Source organism: Mustela lutreola, chromosome 10, assembly GCF_030435805.1.
Source record: "Mustela lutreola isolate mMusLut2 chromosome 10, mMusLut2.pri, whole genome shotgun sequence".
Classification (NCBI taxonomy): domain Eukaryota; kingdom Metazoa; phylum Chordata; class Mammalia; order Carnivora; family Mustelidae; genus Mustela; species Mustela lutreola.
Window position 1 is genome coordinate 40,904,220 of NC_081299.1, and position 15,931 is coordinate 40,920,150.

The 15,931-nt window shown below is 37.1% G+C and overlaps 1 protein-coding gene across 4 annotated transcripts in view; it reads right to left on the bottom strand.

Annotated features, from left to right (window-relative positions):
* Positions 1-15,931, bottom strand: part of EPS15 (epidermal growth factor receptor pathway substrate 15) — a 144,486-nt gene that overhangs the window by 111,416 nt on the left and 17,139 nt on the right. For 3 of the 4 annotated variants that reach the window (XM_059138093.1, XM_059138091.1, XM_059138094.1), the window contains exon 2: positions 905-946. The exons of the other annotated variant lie outside the window; for it this stretch is intronic. In XM_059138093.1, the coding sequence (XP_058994076.1) occupies positions 905-946 (42 nt within the window). The remainder of the gene's footprint in view (positions 1-904; positions 947-15,931) is intronic. 4 annotated transcript variants of the gene reach the window in all.

Sequence of the window (15,931 nt, forward strand, 5' to 3'; positions counted from 1 at the left end):
ATTACTGTCCTTCCAGTATTTAGTTGAAGTAAAAATCCTTGACACATGTTCATTTCATATTTATATGAAAATCACAGTTTTAACTTTGTAAAAATTAAACTTAAAACATCTTTTTTTTAATAAATTTTATTTATTTATTTAAGACAGCGAGGATGCACGCAAGAAAAGGAGTGTAAGGTGGGGAAGGGAAGAGAAGAAAAAGCAGATTCCACTTTGAGTACAGAGTCCCACGAGGTGGGGTGGGGGGAGAGCTCGATCTCACAAGCCTGAGATCATGACCTGAGTCAAAATCAAGAGTCAGCTGATTAACCAACTGAGCCCCCAGGCGCCCCTAAACTTTAATAAGTCTTAAAAACAACAGAAAAGCCATTCTTATTCGGCATAAAATTTGGATATTTATATCTAGATTAATATATCTAATGTTATATGGATTTTATAATTTATCTAATGATATACATTATACAGATAGACATTTAAGACAATTAAATGTTTGGGCTTAATTGTCTCTTCCCTTCATTCTTCTGATAGCTTGTCAAAAAGAATTAAGCAGGGACTCCTGGATGGCTCATGTGGTTAAGCATCTGCCTTCGGCTCAGGTCATGAACCCCAGATCCTGGGATCGAGTCCCAATCAGGCTTCTTGCTCAGTAGGGAGCCTACTTCTACCTCTGCCTGCCATTCTCCCTGCTTATGCTCTCTCCCTCTCTCCCTCTGACAAATAAATAAATAAAATCTTTAAAAAACACACACACACATAAGCAGTGAAAGTAGGAGGCTAAAGCACAAGAAACTGAAAACAAGACACATCAAATGTGTTCAGATGGGTAGTAATCTGCAAACACACCATCAAGATTTGAAAGTATTTTTATAGTTAATCTAGGACAACAAAGATACAAAAACCTTACCTGTCTGTAGTATTTTTCATATACAGGATTCCCACTTGATAACTAAAATAAATAAATAATTAGAAATTAAGTGCTATTCAATAATCTGTATTGGTATATTTACATTCTTTCAACAGAAATTGGAAAAACAAAGATAAGTAAGAGTAAAATATACTTGATTTTGAAAAACAAAGATGAATAAGAATAAAATATACTTGGCTTAGTTTCTTTTGAGGGAGAAGGGAAAGTGAAAAAAGGCAGTTATATGGATTATTAAGAATCAAGTAGACAGGGGTGCCTGGGTGGCTCAGTGGGTTAAGCCACTGCCCTCGGCTCAGGTCATGATCTCAGGGTCCTGGGATCGAGTCCCGCATCGGGCTCTCTGCTCAGCGGGGAGCCCACTTCCCTCTCTCTCTCTGCCTGCCTCTCCGTCTACTTGTGATTTCTCTCTGTCAAATAAATAAAATATTTAAAAAAAAAAAAGAATCAAGTAGACAAAACAAGAATTTTAAAATTATTTTTGATATCAAAACTTCTTTTCCTCATCCAAAATTTTACCAACAAATGAGGGGTGAAATGTTTTGGTTAAAAAAGGTCCAAAGCTTTCAGCATGCATCTTCTACACAAGTATCCAAGGTCCCTATGAACACAATTCAAAAACATTTCAATAAAATAATCTAGTGAATACATAAACTGATATACAAAAAGATGGTATTTATATGATCAGACCTTAAACACTTGTAGGCAAGGAGTGCCATTCAATTCATACCACGGTTCAGAGTTCCCTGGTCAGCTAATAAACAGATTTACTATCTCATCTGAAAGGCAGCTTAGGAGTTTCAATGTCTGAAGGCTCAGGTTCACCAGACCACAAATATTTAAGAGTGTTCTGGAACCAGGAAGGGAGTCCAAGAAGGCTCCAGAAGTGACACCAGTGCAGGAATTTGAAATACGGCGGGGAAGGGGAGAGGGTGATTCTATATGGAGTAAGAGTATGCACAAAGCTTGCAATCAACAGAAATCTCAGTTACATTTGAAGAGCAGTAAGTCATTCTGAATGGTGACAGGAATTGGAGATAAGATTTTGAAGTTTCATAGAAGACAACATAAGAAGGGATTCACATACCTTGGAAAAAGTAAAGAAAATGAGAATGGACAAAGGGGACAGATTCAAAACTTATTAATATAGTATTAGGTCTAGGTGATTACTTGTGAACAAGGAAAATAAGATGGAAGTAGAAGGCTACTTAGGAAATAATTTTAATGGACCCAGTAGAGGGGACCTGAACACCAGCAATGGCAGAAAAGAAGGGTATGATCTGAATAAATATTTGTAAGATAGATCTGACAGGACTCATTAACTAGATGAGCGGGCAAAAGAGGCTTAGATTGAAATACAAAGATAAACAGGAAAAAACATTCAAACATCAAGGTGGGGCCCACAGCCTTAATGGGTATAAAACTGGATTCAAGAATCAACATTCAGGACACCTGGATGGCTCAGTGCATTAAGCATCCACTTGTGGCCCAGGTCATGATCTCAGGGTCCCATCACTGAGCCCTGAACTGGGCTCCCTGTTCAGTGGCAGGTCTGCTTTGCCCCCTCCTTGTGCCCTCTTCTCCCCCAACCCCCAATTCATCCTCTCTCTTTCTCTCTCAAATAAATAATCTTTTTTAAAAAGATTTTATTTATTTGACAGAGAGAGAGAGAACAAGCAGGAGGAATGGCAGGCAGAGGGAGAAGCAGGCTCCTGCTGAGCAAGAAGAAGGTCTCGATCCCAGGACCCTGGGATCATGACCTGGGCTGAAGACAACTGCTTAACCAACTGAGCCACCTATGCACCCCTAAATAAATAAATTTTTTTTAAAAAAATCAACATTAATTGAATACCAACTTTGAGAACACCTTATGCTACTAATACTTGAGAGCCACATAGTATCATTCCAATTTGCAAATAAAGAAACCTAGCATAAACCATAGTATCCTTGTGAGCCACATAGTATCATTCCAATTTGCAAATAAGGAAACCTAATGTGAAGGTTAATTTTATGTGTCATTTTGGCTAAGCTAACCCAGTTGTTGGTCAAACACCCATCTAGATGTTACTCTAAAGGTAATTTTTAAATGTCATTAATATTTTTAACAGTAGAATGAGTAAAATAATGTGGGTGGGCCTCATCCAATCAGTTGAAGGGCTTAAGAGAAAAGCCTGAAGTACCCTGAGGAAGAAGGAATTTTGCCCCCAGAAAGCCTTTAGATTCAGAAGCAACATCAACTCTTCCCTGGGTCCCCAGTCTAGCCTGCTGGCCTACCCTACAGATTTAGGATTTGCCATCACCCACAATCACATAAGCCAATTTCTTAAAATCAGTCAATCAGCATATTTGAATATGTGTCTATCCTGTTGGTCCTGTTTCTCTGGAAAACCCTCATACACCTAAACTCACAGAGGTTACTTACCCAAGCTGTTAAATGTCAAAGCCCAGAGTTAAACGCAGGTTTATCCCACTCCAAGTTCCACACTCTTTTACAATGCTGCTTTCCACATGCCTGGGTTTGCTCAGGAGAGTCTTACTTCATAATCTGTTGTCCCAGCATACCATTCAGCTTACCATTTGTCTCAGATTTTGTATTTCCTTAAATGAACTATTATTATTAGTCACTATATTAAAATAAACCACAATGGATTTAGTATACCTCTACTGTATATATCTAACTTCTGGCCAAAGTATCAACTAGTAGTGTAAGTGCTATCCACTTGAACAGGGATGAAATCTGAAAGAGAACTAGTAATAATTCCATCTTGCTTTTCCTGTTTCTTCACAGATATAGTATCACACCTTCTTTTCAACAAGAGCATGCAGAGACTCACTGAAAAGTATCCTCAGACACAAGCAACTTTAGACAGCTAACTCCTTATAACCTTGTGAGGTAGTGGAAAAGGTATTTGACACTGGTACTGCAGTGAAATGAAATTACAGAAAGCCTACAATTTGCAGCATCTGAATTTAGTGGAACATGTAAAATAATCATAATTAGGGACAACTTTCATGATAAGATTTGTCTATATAAAAATATTTGTCAAAAAGAATAGCTTAATAGAGACAAAAATAAAAAACCCTGTAAAAATACTGGGGCTGACAAATTTATAATTTTCAGTAACAAAAAAATAAGAATTAAGACTATTCTCCACATATCAAATTTTTTCCTGAGATAACCAGATACATCACAACAGAGTTTATTAGCAATTAAAAATATTACTGGTTACAGAAAATAAACTCTAAAGGTTAACAACTACAAACCCTAATATGTAACTCTGAAAACAACAATTTCATGAAAAAATTTAAACTAGTTAAACTATACTGAAAAATAATTACATTGTTCAGTAAAGTATCAGTGATACCATATCAGAGACAGGTGTGGCTAAGAAACTGCTAGAAAATGCGATTCCAAAAATAATTATTCTGGATGCATTTTTTAATATTGTGATAATCAATATAAAGATTTAACTTTGGGGATCTGGGTGGCTCAGTTGGTTAAGCAACTGCCTTCAGCTCAGGTCATGATCCCAGGGTCCTGGAATTGAGCCCCACATCAGGCTCCCTGCTCAGCAAGGAGCCTGCTTCTCCCTCTCCCTCAGCCTGCTGCTCCCCTTGCTTATGCATGCACTCTCTTTCTCTGTTAAATAAATAAAATTCTTTAAAAAAAGACTTAATTTTATTATAATATAGTAAAAATTTTTTACTAAATTTCATTTTTGAAAATTGTGTTTGACTAGAACTACTATACTGATCTACCAATGTAATCATTTTGATGCCCAGAAAAATGGACTTCAAAAAACCTCCAGGGTTGGGAGAAAGGGGTGGGGTTATGGACATTGGGGAGGGTATGTGCTTTGGTGAGTGCTGTGAAGTGTGTAAATTTGGTGATTCACAGACCTGTACTCCTGGGGATAAAAATATATGTTTATAAAAAATAAAAAATTATTAAAAAAAAAAAAAACCTCCAGAATTTTAAATATTTCTAAGTGTCCCTTTCATTCTCAAAAATGTCCGGGTTGAGTGAAAATTTACATACCCATCCTACTTTCAGAGAAGAGTGAAGATACTTTGCTAGAGGAAGCAAATACCATCAATAATGAAGAGGTAATTTTTAAAGATAATTCAGCTGAATTTTTAGGACCCGGTGGGAAGGGAGGAAGAGGGGGGAAATCTCATACACAGGAAAGAAATTCTGAGCTCCAAACTGTACTTTATTAATCATCACAATACAGACTCATTGGTTACTACATAAACACATTTGAGAAGGCATTAGCTTAGTGTTCTAAAGTACATCCTGTGCTGATTAGTATACTAATAGGATACAGCTAAGTTAGAATGGAAAAAGCCATCCAAATTGCCAATTCACTCAAGGAAAAAAAAAACTGTTTTCAGCTTGTCTCAGTAAAAATATTTTTTCCTGAAATATGATCATTTTAGATCAAAAAGAAATAACAGATACATAACACTAACAATGAATGCAGAGAGAAAAAAATTTGAAAGGCATAGCTAAAATGGTAATGTGATTATCTCTGAATAATGGGATTATAAATTACTTTTACATTCTTCATTATACTACTCTATTCTCTGAAAATTTTTTATAAAAATCATTTCCTATTTTTTTTTAAAGATTTTATTTATTCATTTGAGAGAAAGAGCACAAGCATGGGGAGAGCAAAGGGAAAGGGAGAAGCAGGCACCCCGCTGAGCAGGGAGCCCCACAATGGGCTTGATCCCAGGACCTGGAGATAATGACCTGAGTCGAAGCCAAGTGCTTAACCATCTGAGCCACCCAGGTGCTCCAAGCATTTCCTATTTTTTATAATTAAAATAAAACAATAAAGCTATTTTCAATTTGAGGAAAAACACAAAAATCCCAAAATTTGAAGTCAGTATTCAAAATCACCTACGAATTTTTAGCATCTAAATTATTTCTAAAGGAAAACTTTTAAAGTTGTCAAAATAAAAATCTGACCTTTTAAAATTCTAACATTATTTAAAGCAAATATAATAAATTCTTACTAGTGCCACAAAGTAAAATATTCATAAGCAGTAAGAATTCCTTCTAAAGAGTCAGTAGCTATTTATTACTACTCTGAAAAAATGTTAAGTGTTTATAAATAATAAATATTAGAAAGCAAACAGTTTTGTAAAAAAAAAAAAAAAACACCTCAAGTTTTGGTATCAAATGGGCCTAGATTCAAAGTCCATTCCACTGCTTCTTAGATGATCTTGAACAACTTATTGACCTCTTTATAAAGCCTATCTCCTGGTTAAGCACCAGACTTCAGCTCAGGTCATATCTCAGGTTCCTGGAATCAAGCCCCGCATCAGGCCACATGGAATTCACTACTCAGCAAGGAATCTGCTTGCCCCTCTGCCTTTCCTCCTGTTCCTGGATGCACGCTCTCTCTCTCTCTCTCTCTCTCTAATAAATAAAAAATAAAATAAAAATCCTGTCTCCTTATATTGAAGTGCTAATAATATCTATTTCTCATAAGTCTTGTATGAATTAAATTAATTGAAATAAATAGATGGCTACTTGTTTCCTAATACCCTTTCTTCTCTTCTTTCAGAATAATACCCCTAAGCTTTACCTGGACATGTGGACACCTAGCTAAAGCTCCATTTCCCAGCCTCTCTTACAATCCCAGTTCTCCTCAATGGAATAAGAAAGAAAATAATGTGTCCAACTCCAGGTTCATGCACCTACAGGGAAGGAAAATGTTTTCTACCTCCTAGCCCTCCCAGTTTTTTCAGAATGCAGAATGCAGATATGGTAGCAGAATATGGAGCAGCTGTCCAGACTGAGAGATGGAAAACATGGTTGAGAATAAAAGAATGACAAGTGAAAAAGTGCCTATGTCCCAGACGCTATCATGAAGATGCCATATCAGCCCTATACCACTAACCCTACCTGGACAGTTACTTAAGGGAGATAAATTCTCTCTTGTTTAAGCCACTGTGATTTTTTTTTTAAGATTTTATTTATTTATTTGACAGAGAGAGATCACAAGCAGGCAGAGAGGCAGGCAGAGAGAGAGAGAGAGAGAGGGAAGCAGGCTCCCTGCTGAGCAGAGAGCCCGATGTGGGACTTGATCCCAGGACCCCAAGATCATGACCTGAGCTGAAGGGAGCGGCTTAACCCACTGAGCCACCCAGGCACCCCAAGCCACTGTGATTTTGGCTTGAACCAATATCCTAATTAATGTGACAAAGAAAAAAAAAGGAGCTGTTATTTTTACTACAAAAAAATCATTTAAAGTGTAATAAACTTCAGTGAGAAAAAAGTTATTACAAAAGAACTGCATACTGGGGCACCTGGGTGGCTCAGTAGGTTAAGCCTCTGCCTTCAGCTCAGGTCATGATCCCAGGGTCCTGGGATCAAGCCCCGCATCGGGCTCTCTGCTAGGCAGGGAGCCTGCTTCCCCCTCTCCCTCTCTCTCTGCCTCTGCCTACTTGTGATCTCTGCCTGTCAAATAAATAAATAAAATATTAAAAAAAAAAAAAAAGAACTGCATACTATACCATCCTAAGGCAGGCTGCATTATAATTCTCAACATTTATTCTCCTCTTATCAAAGTATTAATATCTCTGCCTGTTGTCATGTGACTTGTGCCTCTCTGTGGCAAAAGTGCCTCTCTGTGGCAAGTACAACTCTACTGTTGGCTTAGCCATGTGACATATACTGCCCAGTGAAATAGGAGAAACTTCCAGTTCCAAGTAGAAGTTTTAAGAGCTACTGTGTGTTTCCCAACTTTGCTTTCTATTGTGTGTTTCCCAACTCTTGCTCCTTTCTCTCTACCAAGAGAACAGTATGTCACATATAGGGGGTGCTCTTTCAGCCTGGATTCTAAAATGAAAAAGAATCATAGGGTAGAACCATAGGTGATTACTAGGGAATCTACAATGTGAGCAATAATTAAACTTTTGTTATTGTAAGCCACTGATGGGGATTTAGGTTATTTCTTATTCCAACATAATCTAGCAAAACATATAGGTAACCTAATAACAAAGAATACCAGGTAATAAAAGGGGGGTTGGGGGAGAAAGTCCTGGTAGGAAATTCACAGGTTAGTAAATAAATGTCAAGAACTGCTTCATATGGAATTTTCAGTTTCATTTTTGGGGGGTTTTGTGGAGGATAGACGCTGTATCATAGGACTTCGAGAGACTACGATTCTATAATGCACAAAAGGAACGGAAACTTTAGTGTTAGGCTTATTGTAAATGGTTATAGTACAATGTGGGGGGGAAAGGTAAAAATAAAGAAATAACCTCTAAAACATGACGCTTATCTTTTTTCTGTTAATCACAAGGTCATATAATAAAGAATAACCAGTGAATAACATATGATTAAAAAATAACCGGTATATAAATTAACAAAACAAAGAGGTGAGTTGGTATGTATACAAAGGAGTAACATGAAAAATCCCTGTGATGGAATTTTATCTTAACTGTTTTTATGAATCCTGATAAAATCACTTATGTATAGAACTACACACACACACACAAATATCTATAAAACTGATGACATTGAATAAGGTCTGTGAATTCTGCTAATGTTGTTTCCCAGTTTTGCTATTATACTATAGTTACATGAGGTATTACAATTAGGGACAACTGGGTAAAGAGTATATGCCACCTCTCTATGGTACTTTTTGCAACTTCCCATGAAAAGGGGGTGTTGAAGACCATTACGAAGTAGAGAGGTAGAAATTCAGACAGGAAGAACACTGTGTATAAAGGCAAGCAGGTATAGAAGTCTAGGTAATGACAAGGAGACAATGGAATAGATTTTATTTTTCCAAATAAACCACCCAAAACCTTGTTTTGCTCTCCTAAAATTTTAAGAAAATGAGTAATAATTCAGTACTAGCAGCCATTAAAAAAATAAGAGTGTTACAAAAAAATAAGTGTCATAATGCACATAATTTTCCAGGTATTGCCATACAAGTATTTTTGACATATTAACACACAAAAATTCAGCTACTTAGAATACAGCCTTTTAATACTCCATTTTAAAGAGAACCGAGGAACCAGAAGGGGAATTACCCCTGACACACTTTCAACTACTCCATCACAACCACAACCACCACCTCCTGTAATAAAGGAACAGCAGTTCCAAAGACCAAAGTAATAAATGAATACAACCAGAAAAGCCTATGCATTTATACACATACATTTATTCAATGTGACTGGCTTGCAAAACCTCTACAGTCTTGTGATGTTTAAAACAGACTTGTTGAAGAACATGTGGTTTGACCTAGCTAGTGTGAAAAGGGAAAGAGCTGGATCCTGATTTGAACAATTCAAATGTGAGAAAACATTTTGGGAACAATTAAGGAATATGAAACGTGAACTAGGTATCAGATAATATTGTGGAGTTATTAAATTTATTAGATATAAAAAAAACAGACTTGTGTATTTCACAATACAAAGGAAAAAAGGATAAAAACGAATAGTAAAGGGAAGAATGGAAAAAAAAAAAAAAAAGGAGCAATCCAAACTGACAGAGAACATCTTGGCAACCTAAAGACAGCTGAAGAGTCAAAAGAATGTCAATAATAAAAAAACTTTAGAAAGGAAAACAACCCTGAGGATGAGTAGAGGATGCAGAAAAGCTAGTCATGTGAGTAGTCCTCACCTTTAAAGCTGACAAGGAGCTCAAGTAAACTAAGCAGCCAGCTGGGCAGTTCACTTAAAGAATGCAAGTATTAACCCTCAGCTCTAGGAGTCAAAACTCATTTAATAATAAATATATACTAGAGGTCTTCTAGGAACAGAGCAACAGGTTTAGGTATCTGGGTTTACAAAAATCATATACGGCTCCTGCCCCCAAAACAGCTTATATTTTATTTAAAGTTGCAATGTTCCATTCTGCAAACGTGCTAATAGCTCATGTTTGTCCCATAACATAGCATTATAAATTGGTAACATAGCAAGCCAAAACCCAAGAATACTCCAAGAACAGTATTGTAAAAGAAATTTTCAAAATCTAGATCTAATAATATATTTGCTTTGGAGATGATCAGAAATGAAAGGTAAAAGTACTTTAACAGACAAAAGGATTTCAAAAGATGACATAGTTGTATTCTACTGAAAAACAGTGGGCATAAACAGACCATATCAAGAACTCACACCAATAATGAACCAGCTTTTGTTAAATCCAGTTCAACCTGATCAAAAATCAAACTCCGCGGTGTGACAAAGAATGAATACAAAGAGTAGCTTTGGTCTCTCATCAAAGATAGTAAGCCCTATACATGCCAGTCTAGACCGCCCAAGATAAAGAAAAATCACTGGGAAAACCATTATCTTTAAGCATGAATAATACACGAATTTATAAAAATACAAATAAGGAAGAAATGAAACAAAATAACTATCTCCTGCATTGTATAGCACTTTACCTTTTACAGAGGACATTAACAAACCTCACCTCTCAGATCCTTTTTCCGAAATAACCCAGATGATCACATCAATTCTCATTATTCAATATCACACTTATGCTGATGGACTATCAAACTGATATCCAAACTTTTAACCATCTGTATCTCCACTTGGATATTTCCCAAATATCTGACAGACATATTTTTTCCTCTAAAAACCCACTCCTCCCTTACCAACAACTACCTAAGGTTCACAAGCCATATACCAGAGTCTGCCTACCTCTCTCTGTTTTCAATCCATCAGCAAGTCCTATCAACTCTAATTCCAAAACATACACTGAACTTATCCACCTCTCTCCAAATCTCAGTCCATATCTTGTCTTTACTAATAAAGTTTTACCTACCCTCTCAGGCCTATTCTTGCTTCCCCATATGGACTGTAGAGTGGTCATATAAAAATATAAATCAGGACAATAATATTCACCTGTTTAAGACCTTCAATACCTTCTCATTTGACAAAAAATAAAATCCAAACCCTGCCATGGCTTGGAATATCTGCATGACCCAGCCTCTGCTTACCTCTCCAGCATCACTTAAGGCCACTAACTTCACTCTGATTTTCAGTAAAAGAGCAAATTCTGTCCCAACTCACAGCCTTTGCAGGTGTCATTCTCTCTTCTTGAAAAACACAGTTGGTATCTCCATTTTCTTTAGGACTTAGTTTAAGTGTTACCTACCCAAGACTTTTTTTGGATTATTATAAAGTAGGTCCTCTTCTCTTATTTTCTACCTCAGCCTTGTTTCCTTAAGAGACCTTAATACAATTTCTTTTCATTTTGTCTGTGCGGTTTTTTGTGGCCCTCACTATTAGATGAGCTCCATGAGAGCAGAAGCCCACCTATCTTTTCACCATCATATCCCCAATACTTAGCATAGTATCTACATATGTAAACCCTCAATAAATGTTAGCTGAATGAATAAATTAATGAAATTAATTATTATAATTATTAATAATATATTATAATTACTAAATAATTATTAATGAAATTCCTTCTTACACTAAATTCTCAAATATTGCTGGGAGTATAAATTCTTTCATTCAACATTTATTGACAACCTACTACTTCCCAAAGACTGAACTAGGCACAGCAATACATAGTCCCTGCTCTCTAGGAGTTTATTGTCAAGTACAGAGAGAAAAGAAAAAGATAAGCAGAGTCATTTTTTCTCAACCTCTTCTGAGAACATTCCCTCCACCTTTCAACATGAAATAACACTGGTCCTCTCCTTAAAACAAAGTCAGAACGTCTGTTCTCAGCATGTTACCTTCAACTCCCCTCTTTAAATGAAACTCAATCTCTCACTTCCCTTGTGACACTCTCAAATAGTACAGTTTTAACATCCAACCTATTTCAGGGTCCAGAAATAGGTATAAAATCCTCTTTGATTACCTCTGCAGCCTGTTCACATTATACTACTCAACTTTTTGTTTTAAAAAGCAAAACAATGGGTGATGGGCATTAAGGAGGGCACTTGTTAAGATGAATACTGGGTATTATATCTAAGTGATGAACCACTAAATTCTACTCCTGAAATCAACAGTATACTATATGTCAACTAATTTGAATTTAAAAAGAGAGGAGGGCACCTGGGTGGTTCAGTTGGTTAAGTGTCTGACTCATGATCTCAGCTCAGGTCTGACCTCAGGATTATGAGTTCAAACCTCATGTTGGGCTCCATGCTAGGCATGGAGCCTACTTTAAATCAATCAATCAATCAATCAATCTCTACTCTCTTGAGGCTCTTATCTTTCAACAAAACTACACTCTTGTCTTCCTTAACATTGGTATTTTTTTTTTAAAGATTTTATTTATTTATTTGACAGAGAGAGATCACAAGCAGGCAGAGAGGCAGGCAGAGAGAGAGGAGGAAGCAGGCTCCCTGCTGAGCAGAGAGCCTGATGCGGGGCTCGATCCCAGGACTCTGAGATCACCTGAGATGACCTGAGCCGAAGGCAGCGGCTTACCCACTGAGCCACCCAGGCGCCACCAACATTGGTATTTTTTAAGTTGGCTTCTCTATCTCATCTAAGGCATTGGCAACTGACTCACTGTCTTCCTCTCTACTCTGAATCTCATCATCATCAATGGGTTACTTCACCACAGACTTAAACAACCCCTCCAACAACCTAGCTTCTTACTTCTTAGACCTCTTAACTCCAGTGGTCACTGCAAAACATGGGAGTTATACATATGGTATGGCCAAGTCCCTCTCTTATTCCCACAGTAACATCCTTCATGGCTCTTCTACCTTTACCTGCAACCACTCTTCCTCCTAATTCATACTTCGAGCATCTTGTTCTACAAACATAATGTCTTCTTTCAAGGTATCCTTTGCCTCTATAAGATCTCTTATCCATGGACCCTCTCATTTTTTTTTTTTTTAAGATTTTTTTTATTTATTTATTTGACAGAGAGAGAGATCACAAGTAGGCAGAGCGGCAGGCAGAGAGAGAGAGGAGGAAGCAGGCTCCCTGCTGAGCAGAGAGCCTGATATGGGACTCGATCCCAGGATCCTGAGATCATGACCTGAGCCGAAGGCAGCGGCTCAATCCACTGAGCCACCCAGGCGCCACCAACATTGGTATTTTTTAAGTTGGCTTCTCTATCTCATCTAAGGCATTGGCAACTGACTCACTGTCTTCCTCTCTACTCTGAATCTCATCATCATCAATGGGTTACTTCACCACAGACTTAAACAACCCCTCCAACAACCTAGCTTCTTACTTCTTAGACCTCTTAACTCCAGTGGTCACTGCAAAACATGGGAGTTATACATATGGTATGGCCAAGTCCCTCTCTTATTCCCACAGTAACATCCTTCATGGCTCTTCTACCTTTACCTGCAACCACTCTTCCTCCTAATTCATACTTCGAGCATCTTGTTCTACAAACATAATGTCTTCTTTCAAGGTATCCTTTGCCTCTATAAGATCTCTTATCCATGGACCCTCTCATTTTGACTTTGAACCACCAGAACCTCTTTTACTATACTTTCCTTCTCATTCAGTTTAGATACAATGATGCGCCATTTCCATAATATTCTTGCCAATAACCTGAATTCTCTTACTCCTCTTGTCTTTTGGTTACACCAACAGAGCAAAATCCCAAACCTGGATGAACCCAACTACCCTCTTTTCTTTGAGGCTGCAACTGAGAAATTTACTCAATAGGACAGACTAGTATTACTATAAATTCATGATCACTACATTGGTTTGCTAGAGCTGCCATAAAAACATACCACAAACCAAAGGGCTTAGAATAACAGAAATATACTGACAATCTGGAGACCAGAAGTCCAAAATGTTGCTTTTTAAAAAAGAAGTATAATTGACTACTTCTCATTGGTTGGCTCAGTAAGAAGAGACTGAGACCCTTGATTTCAGGGCCAGGAATTCAAGCTCCACGTTGGGCATGGAGCCTACTTAAAAAGATAAATACATAAATAAAAACTAAAAGGTTAAATCATAAAGTAAAAATTTAAATACATGACATTTTAAAATCAAACCTACACATACAGAGGATATTACAGCTTAATAAGTAACATATATTAAATTCTTATTGAGTATTTTCTATACACTAAGTACTAGTCTTAAGCACTTTACACATTAAGCCTATTTAACCTGATGAAGTATCTTCTATCAAATCCATTACAGATGAGGAAAATGACACATAAATAAACTGAGTGACTCAGAATCATATACCCATTTAAGTACTGGAACCAGTATTCAAATCCACAAAATCGGATTATAAGACTTCTTGCTCTTTTTTTTTTTTTTTTTTTTTTTAAAGATTTTATTTATTCATTTTACAGAGAGAGATCACAAGTAGACTGAGAGGCAGGCAGAGAGAGAGAGGGAAGCAGGCTCCCTGCTAAGCAGAGAGCCCGATGCGGGACTCGATCCCAGGACCCTGAGATCATGACCTGAGCCGAAGGCAGCGGCTTAACCCACTGAGCCACTCAGGCGCCCAAGACTTCTTGCTCTTAATCATTTGTTTGCCTCTACTATCAATGCTTTTACTTTCACCATTATCTTACCAGTCTTTATCATCAATGTTGTTATTTTCATCATTATCTTACTAGCATCTTTCATATGCACTGTATCATTTAACCTCCCTAACACTCAGAGAGTTATTATCACATGTTCCAATTCTAAGACACCTTTAGTTGTAAGGGCCACTTATTTAACACAACTTTATATGAAAATAAAGAGGTAATTCAGGGGCGCCTTGGGTGGGTCAGTGAGATAAGCCTCTGCCTTCAGCTCGGGTCATGATCTCAGGGTCCTGGGATCTAGCCCTACACTGGGCTCTCCACTCAGCGGGGAGCCTGCTTCCCCCTCTCTCTCTGTCTGCCTCTCCGCCTACTTGTGGTCCCTCTCTCTGTCAAATAAATAAATAATCTTTTTTTAAAAAAGATAATTTAATAAGAACTTTTTTATTATTAACCCCAAATTATAATCATTTATCAGCTTTTATTTCTCTACTATCAAAATCAAACATTAAGTCAAAGCAATGTTTCCTAGTTTTCATAGTACAAGTGTTCTGCCCCCTTGGTTAAATTTATTTCAAAGTATGGACTCTTTTTGATGCTACTACAAATGAAATTGCTTTTTTTTTTTTCTTGAAGATTTATATGAGAGAGATAGAGCACACACATGAGTGCACACGCCAGCGGGGAAGGGGCAGAAGGAGAGGGAAAGAATCTCAAGCAGCCTCTCTGCTGAGCTCAGAGCCTGACTCAGGGCTCAACCTCAGGACCCAGGAGATCACGACCTGAGATGAAATCAAGAACTGGCCTCTCAACCAACTGAGCCACCCAGGCACCCTCAAAATTGCACTTTTTTAAAAAAGATTTTAATTTCCTTTGCAAATTGTTCATTGCTAGTAAAGACTGCATAAAAATGCAACCTTTTTTGTGTGTGTTGATTCTGTATTCTGCAATTTGCCAAATTTGTTAATTAGCTCTACCATTGTTTTTATGGAATCTTTAGGGTTTTCTACATATAAAAAATCATGTCAAACAGTATCAAGGATCCCCCCAAAATTAAAAATAGAACAACAATATGACCCATCAATCCACTTCTTAGTGTTTATCCAAAAGAACTTTAATAGGTTCTCAAAGAGATATGCACTCCCAAGTTCACACTACAACATTATTCACAATGGCCAAGAAGGAGAGAGAAAGTAACTGTGTATCAACAAACGGATAAAGAAAATGTGGTACACATAGGATTTCATTCATATGTGGAACTTAAGGAACAAAACAAACCAGGAAATTACAAAAACAAAAGAGAGAGAGACAGGCAGACAAACCAAGAAACACTCTTAACTATAGAAAACAAACTCGTGGTCACCAGAGGAGAGATGGATGGGGGAATGGGTAAAATAAGTGAAAAGGATTAAGAGTACAATTATTATGAGCACTGAGAAAGTACAGAATTGTTGAATAACTATATTGTACACCCGAAACTAATATGACACTGTACATTAATAAAACTGAAATTAAAATAAAACCTTAATAAATAAAGAAAAATGTAGTACATTTATATAACAGTATT